Source organism: Branchiostoma belcheri, unplaced genomic scaffold (assembly GCF_001625305.1).
Source record: "Branchiostoma belcheri isolate BF01 breed outbred unplaced genomic scaffold, Haploidv18h27 scaffold48, whole genome shotgun sequence".
In the NCBI taxonomy this organism is placed as follows: domain Eukaryota; kingdom Metazoa; phylum Chordata; class Leptocardii; order Amphioxiformes; family Branchiostomatidae; genus Branchiostoma; species Branchiostoma belcheri.
This window is the reverse complement of record NW_017804109.1, coordinates 1,990,456-2,008,433: the sequence shown is the minus strand read 5'-3', so window position 1 is coordinate 2,008,433 and position 17,978 is coordinate 1,990,456. Positions and strand designations below refer to the sequence as shown.

The 17,978-nt window shown below is 45.6% G+C and overlaps 1 protein-coding gene across 2 annotated transcripts; it reads right to left on the bottom strand.

The window, feature by feature from the left end:
* Positions 1 to 579: 579 nt before the first annotated feature.
* Positions 580 to 15,012, bottom strand: LOC109479391 (FK506-binding protein 5-like). Of its 2 annotated transcripts, none has more exons than XM_019781349.1 (11): positions 14,781 to 15,012; positions 8,286 to 8,481; positions 6,792 to 7,928; positions 6,373 to 6,731; positions 5,745 to 5,891; positions 4,932 to 5,042; positions 4,339 to 4,413; positions 3,805 to 3,937; positions 3,428 to 3,504; positions 3,039 to 3,159; positions 580 to 2,101 (listed from the first exon to the last, which is right to left on the bottom strand). In XM_019781349.1, the coding sequence occupies exons 2-10, from the start codon at positions 8,476 to 8,478 to the stop codon at positions 3,043 to 3,045; spliced, it is 2,349 nt and encodes a 782-aa protein (XP_019636908.1). In that variant the 5' UTR covers positions 8,479 to 8,481; positions 14,781 to 15,012; the 3' UTR covers positions 580 to 2,101; positions 3,039 to 3,042. The 2 variants fall into 2 exon arrangements, with proteins under 2 accessions (XP_019636908.1, XP_019636909.1); XM_019781350.1 differs by having other exon boundaries at positions 6,373 to 6,711; positions 6,898 to 7,928.
* Between the last annotated feature and the right edge of the window lie 2,966 nt (positions 15,013 to 17,978).

Below are 17,978 nucleotides of genomic sequence, written 5' to 3'. Positions count from 1 at the left end.
TACTGATACGTGACGTGAGCAATTGATCAAAAGTCCTTTCATTGTTGTAAGGACTTTTGATTTTCATTTTGTTCCCTGCACAGACACACAAAAAAAAAGAACGCGAACAGCCATCCATTGAGAGATAATCTTTATTGACCAAGCGAAAGTACACTAAGAGACCACTGTGCGTGCTCGACTGCGGTCTGATATATGGGACCTACGAGTGAAGCGGTGAAAAGAAACAACTTTAACAAGCCTGCGTGCGCGATCGTGAACACTCCACTGTACTGAAAGTACTCAAAACTATCTACGGAAATAAAGTTGATTTTAGGAACATCTGTTTGTTTGTACGTTGTTCGAAAATAATGTCCTTTCAACACAGTCCAAAAGTTACATCCACCTGCAAACGTTTGAGCTACAGGTCAACGCCCTTCATTAGGACGCAATACTTCTCGTTTCCGCTAGGTGGTGTGGCGGTGGTTCCGACCGTAAACGGAGATGTTTGATTTTTTATTGTGTTGAAAGGACTTACCCTCATCTAGATTATGTCACAAGTCAGAATTTAAAGTCCTCATTTAGACTAGAATAGCTACAAGTCAGAATTTAGAGCCATCATTTAGACTAGAACAGCTACATGTTACACAAGTCAGAATTTAGAGTCGTCATTTAGACTAGAACAGCTACATGTTACACAAGTCAGAATTTAGAGTCGTCATTTAGACTAGAACAGCTACATGTTACACAAGTCAGAATTTAGAGTCATCATTTAGACTGGAGCAGCTACATGTTACACAAGTCAGAATTTAGAGTTATCATTTAGACTAGAACAGCTACATGTTACACAAGTCAGAATTTATAGTCGTCATTTAGACTAGAACAGCTACATGTTACACAAGTCAGAATTTAGAGTCGTCATTTAGACTAGAGCAGCTACATGTTACACAAGTCAGAATTTAGAGTCGTCATTTAGACTAGAGCAGCTACATGTTATTACACAAGTCAGAATTTAGAGTCATCATTTAGACTAGAACAGCTACATGTTACACAAGTCAGAATTTAGAGTCGTCATTTAGACTAGAGCAGCTACATGTTACACAAGTCAGAATTTAGAGTCGTCATTTAGACTAGAGCAGATACATGTTACACAAGTCAGAATTTAGAGTCGTCATTTAGACTAGAGCAGCTACATGTTACACAAGTCAGAATTTAGAGTCGTCATTTAGACTAGAGCAGATACATGTTACACAAGTCAGAATTAAGAGTCGTCATTTAGACTAGAGCAGCTACATGTTATTACACAAGTCAGAATTTAGAGTTATCATTTAGACTAGAACAGATACATGTTACACAAGTCAGAATTTAGAGTCGTCATTTAGACTAGAGCAGCTACATGTTATTACACAAGTCAGAATTTAGAGTTATCATTTAGACTAGAGTAACTACATGTTACACAAGTCAGAATTTAGAGTAATCATTTAGACTAGAACAGCTACATGTTACACAAGTCAGAATTTAGAGTCGTCATTTAGACTAAAACAGCTACATGTTACACAAGTCAGAATTTATAGTCGTCATTTAGACTAGAACAGCTACATGTTACACAAGTCAGAATTTAGAGTTATCATTTAGACTAGAGTAACTACATGTTACACAAGTCAGAATTTAGAGTTATCATTTAGACTAGAACAGCTACATGTTACACAAGTCAGAATTTAGAGTTATCATTTAGACTAGAACAGCTACATGTTACACAATTCAGAATTTAGAGTTATCATTTAGACTAGAGCAGCTACATGTTACACTAGTCAGAATTTAGAGTTATCATTTAGACTAGAGCAGCTACATGTTACACTAGTCAGAATTTAGAGTTATCATTTAGACTAGAGCAGCTACATGTTACACTAGTCAGAATTTAGAGTTATCATTTAGACTAGAGCAGCTACATGTTACACTATTTATCTTTTTCACGCTACCTATTGCACTTAGCTTTCCGGCAAATATTTGAAATAGACTCTTTATCATTAACTATTCCATGACCTCGAGGGTCAAGAGGGAGACTCAATCTGTCATATTCTCCGTTTTCTGAGTCTTCTTGGCTCTTGGACTGTAGTTTCTCATTCTGGAAAATAAAAACGACAGCGTTAGCCCGGAACTGCCAATGAACTGTGATTCAGTATTCTGTGTTCTGCACTCATTGTTCTAGCCATTGTCTGTTTGCAATTAGCCCTCGGACATGAACTTGCAATAAAGACCTCAGTATTACAGAAAACGGACACTTCAAGGGATATTCAAGGTGTATCGGACCCTTTCTGGCCAATGGATACTGCCTGGCCAGTTTGATACTGTATAAATGTATAAGGCTGTATATGTATGAGAAGTTAGATTTGGTTTATCAAAGGCTAACAGTAATATGAATTTTTCTTTACTTGTCAAGTATCCGAAGTGAGGAAATATACTTAAAACATGGCCGAAAAGTATGTGTCTATCACTGTCATATAAAGGACAACCTACGGTAAAATGTTCTTCGTCCTCTACTCTATCTAGACTACAAAATTGGAGGCAGTGTAGGTAGAAGTCATTTTGAAGCAAGAGTAAACTGTAATTTCCAACACAAGAAATTGGACTCACCCAAATGTTCGACTGTACTACTCCAGTCTTTGTCAAGGAATGAGCAATCCACGTGCTTCCGTGACGTCACGCAGATAACACACGTGACTCTGTGAGCAGTGGATCATAGGTTGCAGAAAGTCAGTGCCGTTTCACTGGACAAAGTAAGGAACCGGATTTCTTTTCACGAGGGATTAAAGAGGCCATCTACATCAGGGCATTACAACCATCCCTCAACAGAGACGGGGGGCGCCACAGACTTTCTGCAACCTATATGATCCACTGCTCACGGAGTCACGTGTGTTATCTGCGTGACGTCACGGAAGCGGTGGATTGTACATTCCTTGACAAAGACTGGAGTTGTACAGTCGAAAATTTGGGTGTGTCCAATTTCTTGTGTTGGAAATTACAGTTTACTCTTGCTGCATAATGGAGACAGTGTTGGTCACCTGACTAGTCGCGGCAGAGCAAACACTGGGAGGCCTGGGTCACCTCCGGGCAGCACACGCACTCAACACTGAAGGTGCTGCAGATATACCTTCGGTAGCAGTAGTTGTAGTAACAGTATCCCTGCGAAAATCCAACAAAAATGGTCATTTTATTTCATTGTACTGTTTCAGCCGTAAAATAGACAGTCAGGCTTGCCCCACTGGTTACAAGACTATTTTAAATGGCTAACCCTGGAGACAAGGACAGCAAGCTGCATAACATAAGGACAGGACATGAAATGGTCACAAGTCATATATTTTGGAAATAATGTGAAGATAAAACAAAAGGTGAAGAAGAAAGTATAAAACATGCATGTTTTAAAGACTCATTGGACAAAAATCGACGTTACCTGTTTCTGCACCCGTTTCTTGACCGGGCACAGGCTCCGCGCACACTGCCGGGACCCGCCGCTCAAATACCGCTTTTCTGAGGAGAAATGTGGGCAGTTATTGGTAAAAAAAGGACTATCAACAATCGTAGGCGACGGTGCCCTCGTCCTCTGGTAAACAAAGAACAAACAAACCTTCCTCAGGTTGTCCGGCGTCCTCCCGATCGTCAGTGACGGCCCCCTCGTCCTCTGGTAAACATAACAAACAAACAAAGAAACAAACCATCCTCTGGTTTTCCGGCGTCCTCCCGATCGTCAGTGACAGTCCCCTCGTCCCCTCTGGTAAACATAAACAAACAAACAAACAAAGAAACAAACAAACAAACAAAGAAACAAACCTTCCTCCGTATGTCCGGCGGCCTCCCGATCGTCTGTGACGGTCCCCTCGTCCTCGGGAGCCCGCACGGCGGAGAAGACGGGCAGGTCGGGCTGGAAGTCCGCCAGGCAGCCGGGCAGGTCGGACCGGGATACCTGGATAAACACATGTGTAGAAAGTTAAAACTTTTGTTCCAACACAAAAAGTCTCTCGAGTTTTCTACCAGTCACTCTGGTCTTCCTCAGTAGACTGACCCAGTGAGGCTTGTCACGTGGCTTCTTTGAAGTGTGACGTCAACACTGGTCAAAGGTATCTGGTAGACGATGTCGACCCCGTCGCGGTTCAAAGAAGCCACGTGAACTGTGCCAAAGGTTTTCGTCATGTCCACCCACGCGATGTTGCTTTTATAACAGTTACAATTCAGAGCTGCATAGTGCACGCGGTTTCTGATGTATACGGGCTGTTGCATATCAACTCCTGATAGCAAGCAGTATCATATTATACCCAATGGCACCATATTAGCAAATTGTATCAGATTATATCATATCATATCTACCTTCTCCTTGACCACCCAGTTGATGTTCACCTCCGTGGCGTTGTCAGCGCTCACCTCACCCGAAGGCGACTCCTCCTGCGGAATAAACAACAACACGTGCATAAGGGATGGCAGACCTCACCCCCTTACCCATAGTGCTGGCGAGCCTTCAAGTAGCAGAACTGCAGACGTGTGGCAACTCTGCAAGAATTATGGGGACAGACACACACTTATACAGGCACAGGCAGACACACAAACGGATACACAGACACACACACAGACACACAATCAGACAGACAGACAGACAGACTGGCACACACAGACAGACAGACACACACACACACAGACTCAACCCCAAATTCTGACCTCTCTACTTTTCCCCAGCAGGCCTTTCTCTACCCCTACTCCGCAAGGAAGAGAGGCCAGAAGATCCACACAAGTCTCGACCTAGTCTCGTGTTCTCGCGAGACTAGGTCACTCCGTGATCAAGGTGTACAGTCGACACCAAAAATTCTGAGGTACGTGTTTCTACGTTACAAAAACAGTCACTGATTGAAGAATATTTTTACCAACTGCCATCCATTTTTTACATTTTTTGTACACAAAGTTCTCACCAGGAACTTGGCCATTTCCTCCTCCTGCTTCTTCAGTTCCGGCTCTCCCTCGCTGTCGATGCTCAGCAGGTAACACTTGGAGATCCCGGGGAAGCACTCTAGCGACATGCCCTGGAAGTACAGGCAGGGAAACAGGCCGTCAGAGATGGCGAACCCATACATATCCACAACAAATGTGCAGAGGTTGAGTGTAACAAGTCGTTCGGTGTGAAAGAGCTAGCTGCCGCCGCGCCGCGTGCCTGCGAAGCTGGTGTGTTACGCCGAAGGGCGGTTATACCGGCTATACAGATACAGATACAGATACAGAACCCCTAATACCGTACACTATGGCCTAACGTGTTAACGTACGGAGACACATCGTTGCTATGAGGTTGTGTGTAATCTCTAAACAGATCGTTCGGTGGCCGCAAGACAGTATTAAACTGGCCAGGCAGTATCAATAGCCAGGCAGTATCCATTTGCCAGGCAGTATCCATTTGCCACAGTATCCATTTGGATTGGTAGCAAATGGATACTGCCTGGCTAATGATACTGAATGGCCAGTTTGATACTGTCTTGCGGCCACCGGAAGATCTGCTTGGAGTTACTATCTATTATAGATAGTCTCATAGCAACGATGCTAGGCCATAGGGTACGGTAAAGGGCTTGTGGATAAATACACATCCTGCACAGACTTCTACCGGGGCAGTTTTGAATGTTTGTACAAGCGGCGGTTTCAGCTTTCCCCCGATCCAAGCCCTCTTCCGAAAAGAAACCGAAACTATGGGCGCTAGGAATCTGCACAGGAGGCTATGTAGAGGGTTTGTTTCCTACCTCCTTGAAGCAGTGCCGGATGTTGGTCTCCCCCTGGCCGGCCCTCGCGGACACCTGGATGGTCTCACTTCCGGTGACGTCATCGAAACTCACATCCTCCTCTAACACCTCGCCCTTGTGGGTCACCTTCATCTTGACGTCTTTCAACTTTCGATGAAAAACAATCGCGTGAAAAGTTGTGTAACAGTTGTAAAACAGTTGTACAGCACTTGTGTAACAGTTGTATAAGTTATTCTAATAGTGCTACTTCAGGCAGGAGACTTGGGTGACGCCCAGGAAAGACTGGTGCTATTGGGGCAGACGTATTCGAACCCGCAGCGTTACCTTGTATTTGAACTCTAAGTCACAGACATTCGACCCATTGTAACTACAAACATTGTAGGAAAATGCCACAGGAGGTAGGACGGATCTTCAGCCTCTAACCATGGTTAAGGGCAGTTCGACAGTGTTCGGGACACCATATTCGACTATGTGTGACAGGGGCTTAAATTATGCAGGCGACTCGGATGAAACTTTGACAAATGAGTCTAAAATGAGCACGTGAATGCGGCAAATAAGTCTGACACACACACAGCTACACATCTGAGCAGGAGCTATAGAACTTTTAAAATACACAAAAGTGTCTCACCTTATTGTTGATTTTCGCCTTTTGATCTTCCTCCATCTCCCGGATCGCCTGCAGCAGCACCGACTCCAAGTCCTCCACGGACCTGGTCATGGCCGCTTGTGGGACTTCATCTTCAGCCGGAGCGGCGTCCTGGTCGCCTTCTTCTTCTTCTTGCTCCTCCGGGGCGTTGGCCGGGTCTACTTCTTCCTCTTCTTCTGCCTCTTCTTGGAGAGGTTCCTCGTCTTCTTCTATTGCTCCGTCGGGTTCCACCGCGTTGTCTTCGCCGGGAGCAGTTTCTACCGCTTCTTCGTCAGATGGCAGGGGATCTATGATGACGTCTTCATCGGGTGCATTCTGCTCCTCTTCTTCCGTGACGGGAGGAACGGGCTCCACCGGGCTCTCTTCAACTGGTGCAGCTTCCTCGTCTTCAGTGACGGGAGGAACGGGCTCCACCGGGTTATCTTCGCCGGGAGAAGCTTCTGCCGCTTCTTGGTCAGATGGCAGGGGATCTGTGATGATGATGTCTTCATCGGGTGCATTTTGCTCCTCTTCTTCAGTGACGGGAGGCATGGGTTCCTCAACTGGTGCAGCAGCTTCTTCTTCTTCCATGGCAGGAGGCATCACCTCCTCTTCACCTGGTGGACTTTCCTCTTCTTCTTCAGTGACAGGTTCCATTACGTTTTCTTCACCTGGTGCATTTTGCTCCTCTTCTTCAGTGACGGGAGGCATGGGTTCCTCAACTGGTGCAGCATCACCTTCTTCTTCTTCCATGGCAGGAGGCATCACCTCCTCTTCAACTGGTGGACTTTCCTCTTCTTCTTCAGGAGGCACGGGTTCCATTATGTTCTCTTCACCTGGTGCATTTTGCTCCTCTTCTTCCGTGACGGGAGGCACGGGTTCCATCACGTTCTCTTCACCTGGTGCACCTTCTTCTTCTTCCATGACAGGTGGCATCACCTCCTCTTCAACTGGCGGACTTTCCTCTTCTTCTTCTTCTTCTTCAGTGACGGAAGGAACGGGTTCCACCACGTTCTCTTCACCGGGTGCAGCATCACCTTCTTCTTCTTCCATGGCAGGAGGCATCACCTCCTCTTCACCTGGTGGATTTTCCTCTTCTTCTTCTTCTTCTTCCGTAAAAGGAGGCACGGGTTTCATCGCGTTCCCTTTACCTGGTGCACCACCTTCCGGGCGACGGCCCCTGTTGTTGTCTCTGTCCTTTGGCCGGCCTTCTTTCATCTTCCGGATCGCCTCTCGCAGCACCGACTCCAAATCCTGCACGGACCTGGCCATGGCCGCTTTCGGGTCTTCCTCTTCCGGCGCCTGGTTGTACATGTCTTCTTCTTGTTCTTGTTCCTCCTCCTCCTCCATCTCCTCCTCCATCTCCTGCTCCTCCTCCTCCTCTTCTTCTTCCTCTCCAACAGGTGAAGGAGGAGCGGGTTCCACCGGGTTGTCTGGTGAAGCTTCTTCCTCTTCCGGTTCAGATGGCAGGGGATCTATGATGATGTCACCTGGTGCATTCTGCTCTTCTTCTTCCCAGAAAGGAGGCACGGGAGGAGGCGGGTCATCTATGATGTTGTCTTGAATAAATGAATGAATGAATGAATGAATAAATCTGAATGAATCAATGAATGAATCAATGAATCAATGAATGGTTTATTTGATCATTTAGATCGGGTCAAATGTACATTGCAGCTATGGGCTGAATTGCGTACTTTTTTTTACATATTTAAAAACAGTAGGCTCTTTACCGATTAGCGTTAATCAAATCAAATCAAATCTTTATTAAATATCAACATGGTAGACGTGCCGAAGTACTTCGGGCACGTCTGAATTGCATTGACATTTTGCAATTATACAACATACAAACATCATCACAATCAACTTAATCTTATCTTTCCTATTTATTTCCTATTAAAAAAAACACAAGTCTTTACCTGGTCCATTTTCCTCTTGTTGTTGATCCGTGGCAGGAGGCAGTGGTTCCGCGTTGTTGTTGTCTCCGTCCTGCGGCGGGTCGTTGAGCAACTCTCGGACGGTCTGCAGCAGCTCGGACTCCAGATCGTGCACGGACCTGGCGGAGGCGGCGCCCGCCAGGCACAGGAGGACGAGCAGCAGGAACAGCTGCATCTTCTGGGGAACAGAAATATATCAGAAAGACGACGTGAGGTCGTGTGGCGTACCGGTAGCGTTTTCGGCCCAGACTCTAGAGGGCGAGGGTTCGAATCCTGCCCGATGCCATCGATCAAGGCACTTTACACGACCTAGAACCTAGCTTCGGTTAGGGACGTCCCTTGGATAGGACGTTAATTGGAGGTCCCGTGTTTGGGAGAGCCACACCCCACGCACGTTAAAGAACCCACCGCACTTATCGAAAAGAGTAGGGGACTTTCCTGGTGTGAGTGGTTCAAACCTTACAGTCTGGTCTCGGGGTTGACATCTTTGAAGAGGTGATGGTCACCTGTTATGTCAATCCTTCCACAAACGTGGTAAATCGTCATAAAAAAATAAGACAAAAACAGCGTCTCTATATCAAAGAATAGACGCAGAGAAAGACAATAGAATGACGTCTCCAAATGGATGTCCTAACCTAGAGCACAGTAGAAGGTAGCTACGTTTTCCTACGAATTTGGCCTCCCGAAAGCAAGCCGAACGCCCGCCAACCATGTTTAGGAGAGGGTCGGCTGGCGTACAGTTAGGTCGGTTGGCGTTCGGCCAATTCGGCTACGGGCCTTTATACGGGAATACGGATCGTGGAGTTGGGCAAAAACGACGGTAAACTTGGCCGAGGGAGTCCGGCCGTGGGGAGGTTGTTTCAACATTGCCTAACTCAGCTATGTGCTGCCATAACAAACAAACTGGCAGTTCTATCAGTATACAGCAGTCACCCAGGTACAAAATAGTACAGTAGCACTGCTATGCAGCGAGAGTGGCTTATGCGAAGACATGTACAACCCTGTGTACAACCGGTGTACGGCTATCAAATGACAATGACAATGATGTTTATTTGCATATTCATGCCCATGAGTGCTCAGCGCAGTACATTTGTAGTTTCACATGAGTCGTATAGACACTAAAGTTCTACAGAGGTGCTACACTACATCTATTGCATGCAGATGGATGACCATATAAGGCTAACATTGATATAGTGTACGTGTTTCTTCCCTCTTCTTAAAACAGGTGCATTGTATATACGAACTCACAAGAGTGACAATGACAGTGATGTTTATTTGCACATTCCTGCCCATGGGGGCTAAGCGCGGCCAAGCGAAACCCCAAGGCGGCCAAACTCCCCTGGCAAGTATTCTCCTATATATATAGTAAGCGTAGTTAGTCTGGTAGAGACTAGTTAACTAACACTACGTTGGCCAAACTCTCCTAGCCAATTATTCTCGCTAAATGAGTAAATTTTACTGGTTTTGAACCCCGACGGTTGCTAGTCTGGTGGTGTCGCAAGACAGTCGCAAGACACTAACAAGACAGCTTGAATTTGTGCGACACCTGCAAGAATTAGCCTCCACCAGGCCTTTCTACGGGAATACGGATCGTAGAATTCGGCAAACAGGACAGTAAATTTGGCCAAGGGAGTCCGACCGTGTGGAGGTACATGTAGTTTCAACATGTCCTCACTCAGCTATATAGTAAGCGTAGTTAGTCTGGTAGAGACTGTGCAAGAATGCCTTCATTTTGATAGACAAACTGTGTACGCTGTGTGACTCCAACCGTGTAGAAAATGAAAGTCATTTTGTATTAGCCTGTAGACTATACAGGGACATACGTATGTCTTTTTATAGATGCCCTAAATTTACACACACGATGTCAACAGTTAGCAAAAGACGATCGTGTGGGGTCGTGTGGCATAGTGGTAGAGTGCGCGACTCGGAACTAAGAGTCCCGGGTTCGAGTCCTGACATGCCACCGATCTTGTGCCCTTAGGAAAGGCACTTTACACGACTTTCCTCACTTAGCTCAGGTTTAAATGAGTATTGTCCTGTTATGTATTTGTCCCCTGTGTTGGTGGCGGCATTTAAAAAAAGTTGAAAAAAATTGAGTGTGTCGTCACCACGTCTTGTGATTACATGTTGGAATAAAAAAAGACTATCTATTTGTGTACATAATGTCATCTCGTAACAATATACCATGACCTGTTTTAAGAAGAGGGAAGAAACACGTACACTATATCAATGTTAGCCCTATATGTTTATCCATCTGTATGTAATAAATGTAGCGTAGCACCTCTGTAAAACTTTTAGTGTCTATACGACTCATGTGAAACTACAAATGTACTGCGCTGAGCCCTCATGGGCATGGATGTGCAAATAAACATCATTGTCATTTGATACCCGTACACCGGTTGTACACAGGGTTGTACATATGTCTTCGCGCGAACTATCAGAAAAATGTCCAAACATTTTACTACGTGTACTCCGATCCTTTCCTGTCCGTCGGTAAGCAACTCTCGCTGCATAGCAGTGCTACTGTACTACTCTGTACCTGGGTGACTGCTGTATACTGATAGAACTGCCAGTTTGTTTGTTATGGCGGCACATAGCTGAGTTAGGCAATGTTGAAACAACCTCCCCACGGCCAAACTCCCTCAGCCAATTTTACTGTCCTTTTTGCCGGTTCTTGCAGGTGTCGCACAGATTTCAGCTGTCTTGCGACTGTCTCGCGACATCAGCAGACTAGCAACCGTCGGAGTTCAAAAACAGTAAAATCTACTTATTTAGCGAGAATATTTGGCCAGTCCTATTGATAGAACTGCCAGTTTGTTTGTTATGGCGACACATAGCTGAGTTAGAAATATTCTAAAATCGCACCCGTGCCTGTCCCCTCAGAACAAATGCGAACTTTAAAAAGAGCTCTCTACTGCAAAAGCGGGTATTGTGATTCATCAGAGATTAAACTGCTATGCTGGAGTCCACTTTGTTGAAGCCTGAATACAGGGTGAACATTCTAGCGATCGAATCCGTATACGTAAAACCCCCGGAAAGACCCTTTCGTTAATGAAGTTAAGTTCAAAGCGCATTGTGTGTTGGTGGGGAAGGTCAATCGTCGCTCGACAAAAAGTGTAAAAATCTCTGTATCCCAGGACGGGTTTAGAGTTTCAACGTTTTGTGAACCTTCTTAAATGTGTGATAGTCACTCTAATGCTGCTGTTGTTAGCGAGAAATCGTACCCAAAGTTAAACCATACAGGAACAAACGTATGCGTATACAGCGCTGTACATTAGAAGCTGAGGTAATTTAGCCAAAAGTCGGGTGCCTTTGTATCCCGAAAAATATTATCTATCAGAAAATAATGTCCGCTTCTGGAGTGGAGAGCCCGTTTAAAAAGTAGGAGCTTCAGAAATCGGACAGCAGGTAAGTCTAGTCCTTACTAGCCTCCACCGCAGACTTGTTGTGGGGCGACGGCGTGGATTTTTAACTAGCCTCCATAGCATGCCAAAAACTGGGGGTTTTGGGGATCTTCAGGGTCTTTGGGATCTTTTATGTGCTATTTTCTGATTGCATATAGACAACATAACGGTTGAATTACCCCCGTATTGGGGTAATCAGAAAACATCCGAAGACCACCGAACCCCCAGTTCTATAAGCCTGCTACGGAGGCTAATTTTGACGGGAAGCGTCGCGAGTTATGCCGCGGAGGGACGGTTTGCCGCCGAGGGAGTTGCCGGGAGAGAGGTTCGGGCGGTAGAAAACGTTTGTCTTTTTCCGGCAAACTCCCTCGGCGGCAAAACCGTCCCTCCGCGGCATAACTCGCAACGCTTCCCATGGGGGCTAAGCGCGGCCAAGCGAAACCCCAAGGCGGCCAAACTCCCCTGGCAAGTATTCTCCTATATATAGTAAGCGTAGTTAGTCTGGTAGAGACTAGTTAACTGATACTACGTTGGCCAAACTCCCCTGGTCAAGTATTCTCACTAAATGAGAAGATTTTACTGTTTTTGAACCCCGACGGTTGCTAGTCTGGTATTGTCGCAAGACAATAAGAAGACAGCTTGAATCTGTGCGACACCTGCAAGAATTAGCCTCCACCAGGCCTTTCTACGGGAATACGGATCGTAGAATTCGGCAAACAGGACAGTAAAATTAGCCAAGGGAGTCCGACCGCGGGGAGGTACTAGTAGTTTCAACATGTCCTCTCTCAGCTATATAGTAAGCGTAGTTATTCTGGTAGAGACTATGCAAGAATGCCTTCATTTTGATAGACAAACTGTGTACGCTGTGCCTGTGTGACTCAAACAGGGTAGAAAATGAAAGTCATTTTGTATAAGACTGTAGACTATACAGGTACATACTTAAGTATTTTATAGATGCCCTAAATTTAGACACACGATGTCAACAGTTAGCAAAAGACGATCTACTTGTGTACATAATGTCATCTCGTAACAATACTGCACAACAAAAACTCTTTGAGTTCGTGTATACAATGTACCTGTTTTAAGAAGAGGGAAGAAACACGTCAACTATATCAATGTTAGCCTTATATGTTCATCCATATGTTGCAATAAATGTAGTGTAGCACCTCTGTAGAACTTTAGTGTCTATACGACTCATGTGAAACTACAAATGTACTGCGCTGAGCCCTCATGGGCATGAATGTGCAAATAAACATCGTCATTGTCATTTGATATCCGTACACCGGTTGAACACACTTGTACATGTCTTCGCGCGAACTATCAGAAAAATGTCCAAACATTTTACTAAGTGTACTCCGATCCTTTCCTGTCCGTCGGTAAGCCACTCTCGCTGCACAGCAGTGCTACTGTACTACTCTGTACCTGGGTGACTGCTGTATACTGATAGAACTGCCAGTTTGTTTGTTATGGCGGCACATAGCCGAGTTAGGCAATGTTGAAACAACCTCCCCGCGGCCGGACTCCCTCAGTCAATTTTACTGTCCTTTTTGCCGGTTCTTGCAGGTGTCGCACAGATTTCAGCTGTCTTGCGACTGTCTCGCGACATCAGCAGACTAGCAACCGTCGGAGTTCAAAAACAGTAAAATCTACTTAGTTAGTGAGAATATTTGGCCAGTCCTATTGATAGAACTGCCAGTTTGTTTGTTATGGTGGCACATAGCTGAGTTAGAAATATTCTAAAATCTCACCCGTGTCTGTTCCCTCCAGAACAAATGCGAACTTTAAAATCAAATCAAAAAGAGATCCCTACTTCAGAGAATAAATTGTTATGCTGGAATCCACTTTGTTATGTCATATTTACCATAAGTTGAAGCCTGAATACAGGGCGAACATTCTAGCGATCGAATCCGTAAAACCCCCGGAAAGACCCTTTCGTTAATTAAGTTTAGTTCAAAGCGCATTGTCGCCAAAAATCTCTGTATCCCAGGACGGGTTTAGAGTTTCAACGTTATGTGAACCTTCCTAAATGTGTGATAGTCACTCGAATACTGCTGTTGTTAACGAGAAATCGTGCCCAAAGTTAAACCATACAGGAACAAACGTATGTGTATGCATAATATACAGCGCTGTACATTAGAAGCGGGTCTGTATGGGGTTACATGGGTTTAGAAAATGATTATTCTCGGAAAGGCAGTTGAGGTAATGTAGCAAAAAGTCGGGTGCCTTTGTATCCCGAAAAATATTATCTATCAGAAAATAATGTCCGCTTCTGGAGTGGAGAGCCCGTTTAAAAAGTAGGAGCTTCAGAAATCGGACAGCAGGCAGGTCTAGTCCTTACTAGCCTCCACCGCAGACTTGTTGTGGGGCGGCGGCGTGGATTTTTGACTAGCCTCCATAGCATGCCAAAAACTGGGGGTTTTGGGGATCTTCAGTGTCTTTGGGATCTTTTCTGTGCTATTTTCTGATTGCATATAGACAACATAGCCGGACTGGTTGAATTACCCCCGTTTTTTGGAACTGGGCTATTCGAAAACAGCCGAAGACCACCAAATCCCCAGTTCTATAAGCCTGCTACGGAGGCTAATTTTGACGGGAAGCGTCGCGAGTTATGCCGCGGAGGGACGGTTTTGCCGCCGAGGGAGTTTGCCGGGGAGGAGAGGTTTCGGGCGGTGAAAACGTTAGTCTTTTCCCGGCAAATTCCCTCGGCGGCAAAACTCGCGACGCTCAATCAATCAACAATCAACGCCACCGCCCCACCACAAGTGTGCGAATGAGGGTAGTATTATAGGAAGGACTTATCTACAGCGTATTAAGTATGGGAAGGTGGTGACCCGCTCCGATCTACAGTGTATTAAGTATGGGAAGGTGGTGACCCGCTCCGATCTACAGTGTATTAAGTATGGGAAGGTGGTGACCCGCTCCGATCTACAGTGTATTAAGTATGGGAAGGTGGTGACCCGCTCCAATGTACCGTGTATGATTAAGACTTGCCTGTTGTCCGATTTCTGGATCGCTCCCAGATACTTTGCCACCCCACAAGTCTGCGAACGAGGTTAATTAAATGAGTCCCTACCGTAGCTCTGTCCAGGTCTGTAGTCGTGTGTAGTACGTAGCTCGGTCCCGACCGTATGGTTGGCTGTATGTCCGCTTCTAATGTCCGCCTGTCCTCTACACAGTCCAACTCTCCCACAGTACAGCCCCCGCGCACTGTGTGGGTAACGTTAATTATACCGTGCCGGGCGCATTGTGCCGAACTTCCCGAGTTACAGGTAGTCGTGACGGACGCTTCAGTGCACCTGTGGTGGGTTTATGCGGGGGGGGGGGTGTTGGCGAGCAGCCAAGCGTCTTCACCAAACATCCGCGCTTCGGGGAAAAGGGAACAACCTGTCGGCCATGTGACGTTGACTGCCTCGCCTACTCTCCAAGTAGAGGTTTAGACTGTGGCGTGTTTTTGACGTCTTTTTAAGCGTTTAAGGGGACAGCTTTTTATATCTGAAACTCTTTTGGACCGTAAATAATTTACGGAAACATTTTAATACACATAGAAAATGAATCAACTCGCATGCCGGTAGCTAGGATTTTGAGGGGGGGTTCTTTCCACTGCTTGAGGGACCAGCGAGCGCTGTAGGCGCGAGGTTCCTAGGCGGGTCCGGGGGTATGCCCCCCCCCCCTGGAAATTGTGGGAACAATGAACCTTCTGAAATGGCATCTCCTGCGTTTTAGAGAGGATTTCACAGATCTGCAGAAAAATATTGGACCTTTAGATAAAAGGTGTACCTTAAAAAGAAAAGAACAAGCGCCACCAGACTTGTGGGAGGTATGGAAGAAACCAATCTTGCTTGGGGGCGGTCAAATCTCGAACGAAAATGACGCACTCCTTTGCCCGCTCCCAAAGGTCCAAAGGCCATGTATTGTGTACTTACCTTGTTTGTTTGTTTGTTTGTTTATTGGTTCGCATATATTTAAGAACAATAAAATGAACATATTACTGACAATAAAATAAAATGCTGGGGAAGATATGAAGCCATAGTGGCTTGTCTGGGATCTTCCCCGACAAAATTAATTAACAACTGAAATAATGCTAACAAATCAAATGGTATCTGTATCTGTCTGTATCTGTATCTGTATAGCCGGTATAACCGCCTTTCGGCGTAACACACCAGCTTCGCAGGCACGCGGCGCGGCGGCAGCTGGCTATATTACACCGATCGACCTGTTACACCTAACCCTTGAACTTCTAGCTCTAGACATTGTTTAAAGCTATCTATTGACAATGCCCCTACTGTACTTGGTGACAGTGAGTTCCACTCCGCGATAGTTCTAGGAAAGAATGAATTCTTGAACACCTCAATCCTTGGTTGATAACTCTGGTATTTGAATGCATGGCTATTTCGTGTTAATAATAAATAACAATAGGTAATTAATAAATTTGATCAATATGATCAATATGATAATAGTAACAAAACAAATAGTAACAATGAATACCTTATCAGTAGTGCAAATTCTGAAAAATATCTTCTTTAGCCCTCCCCTTCCCCAAGCCATTTTTCCTTGGCCCTCCCCTGGCGCTTCTGATTTTTCCTTGACCCTCCCCCAATACGCACCGGCCCTCAACTCTGGTAAATATCGAACGGTCCCTTAAGGGGACGAGGTGGGGGACCAAACAATTAGTGGGGTCGTGTGGCGTAGCGGCAGAGTGCTCGAGTCCCGGGTTTGAGTCCTGACATGCCGCCGATCTTGTGCCTTGGGAAAGGCACTTTACAAGACTTTTCTCACTTAACTCAGGTGAAAATGAATATTGTATTGTCCCCTGTGTTGGTGGGGGCATTAATATAAGTTTGAAAAACTTGAGTGTGCCGTCACCATTGCACCACTTCTTGTGATTACGTGTTGGAATGTATAAAATAAATCACTATCGGGGAGTGCTAGATCGCTGTGACACCGGCGATAGGACGTTGACCGTCTCGCCCCTCGAGGTTTAGACGTCGGCTTTTTTTGTCGTCTTTTTAAGCGTTTTTAATTTTTGTACCATTTTATTTTCACCAGCTAAACTACTATCGGATACTGTCTGGCAAATGTTATACTGTCTTGTCAGTTTGATACTGTCTTGTAGCCACCAAGATATCTGCTTGGAGATTCTTCGCCTCGCCTAGTTCAGACTTGAGTAGGATTTTTGGACGGTTGGATAGATTCGGGCAATGTCTCAATAACCCCCTGCACCTGACCTACACTGACTTCTGACTGCTCTTTTGTTGTGTGGATGAACACGACCGAATCGGGAATGCCAAAACAATATTACAGTGCAGATTTACACAGTTGCGTGTGACCTTTAGCTAACACTGATCGCTGATAGATGAAACACGCAAACACAAAAGACGACGTCACTGCCCAGTCACCTGTAGCCGCCCACCTGCCTGTCTGTCCCCGGACAGGTGTTCTGTGCACGTATTCCAGGTAAACAGGATGCCTCAGTCCACGTGATCTCAGGTTAGAAAAAACTCCGATCCTGAGTCACTGCCGGGGCCAGGCGCGCATGCGCGATGACGTCACATGCAGGAATGTATTAGGGGCATGAGAAATACTTGTCATTACTCTTTTGTGGACTTTAGTATACGTTTATTCTCGCTCTGAAATCAGAACAACTTCTGGACCCATCAATGTCCACATCAACAGCACTCCTATCACATAGTTCCCTTCCCTATTAGCACTGTCCCTGTATAAACTAAGCAATTGTTTTCTTAAACTTGGGCTGGAATGTATCTATGTCTGTATGTATGTGTGTGTATGTGTGTGTGTGTGTGTGTGTGTGTGTGTGTGTGTGTGTGTGTGTGTGTGTGTGTGTGTGTGTGTGTGCCTGTATGTGCGTGTGTGTGTGTGAGTGTGTATGTGTGTGTGTGTGTGTGTGTGTGTGCCTGTATGTGTGTGTGTGTGCCTGTATGTGCGTGTGTGTGTGTGAGTGTATGTGTGCATGTGTGTGTGTGGGGGGGGCATATTTTGTACCATTTTATTTTCACCAGCTAAACTACTATCGGATACTGTCTGGCAAATGTTATACTGTCTTGTCAGTTTGATACTGCCTTGTAGCCACCAAGATATCTGCTTGGAGATTCTTCGCCTCGCCCATTTCAGACTTGAGTAGGATTTTTGAACGGTTGGATAGATTCGGGCAATGTCTCAATAACCCCCTGCACCTGACCTACACTGACTTCTGACTGCTCTTTTGTTGTGTGGATGAACACGACCGAATCGGGAACGCCAAAACAATATTACA

Excerpts from the sequence above, each read along its gene's own strand:
- LOC109479391 (XM_019781349.1), bottom strand. The coding sequence starts at position 8,478 with ATGCAGCTGTTCCTGCTGCTCGTCCTCCTGTGCCTGGCGGGCGCCGCC. Across the intron at positions 7,929-8,285 it reads ACAAGAGGAAAATGGACCAG|ACAACATCATAGATGACCCG; the intron begins GTAAAGACTTGT and ends CATTTATTCAAG. Across the intron at positions 5,892-6,372 it reads AGGCGAAAATCAACAATAAG|TTGAAAGACGTCAAGATGAA; the intron begins GTGAGACACTTT and ends TTTCATCGAAAG.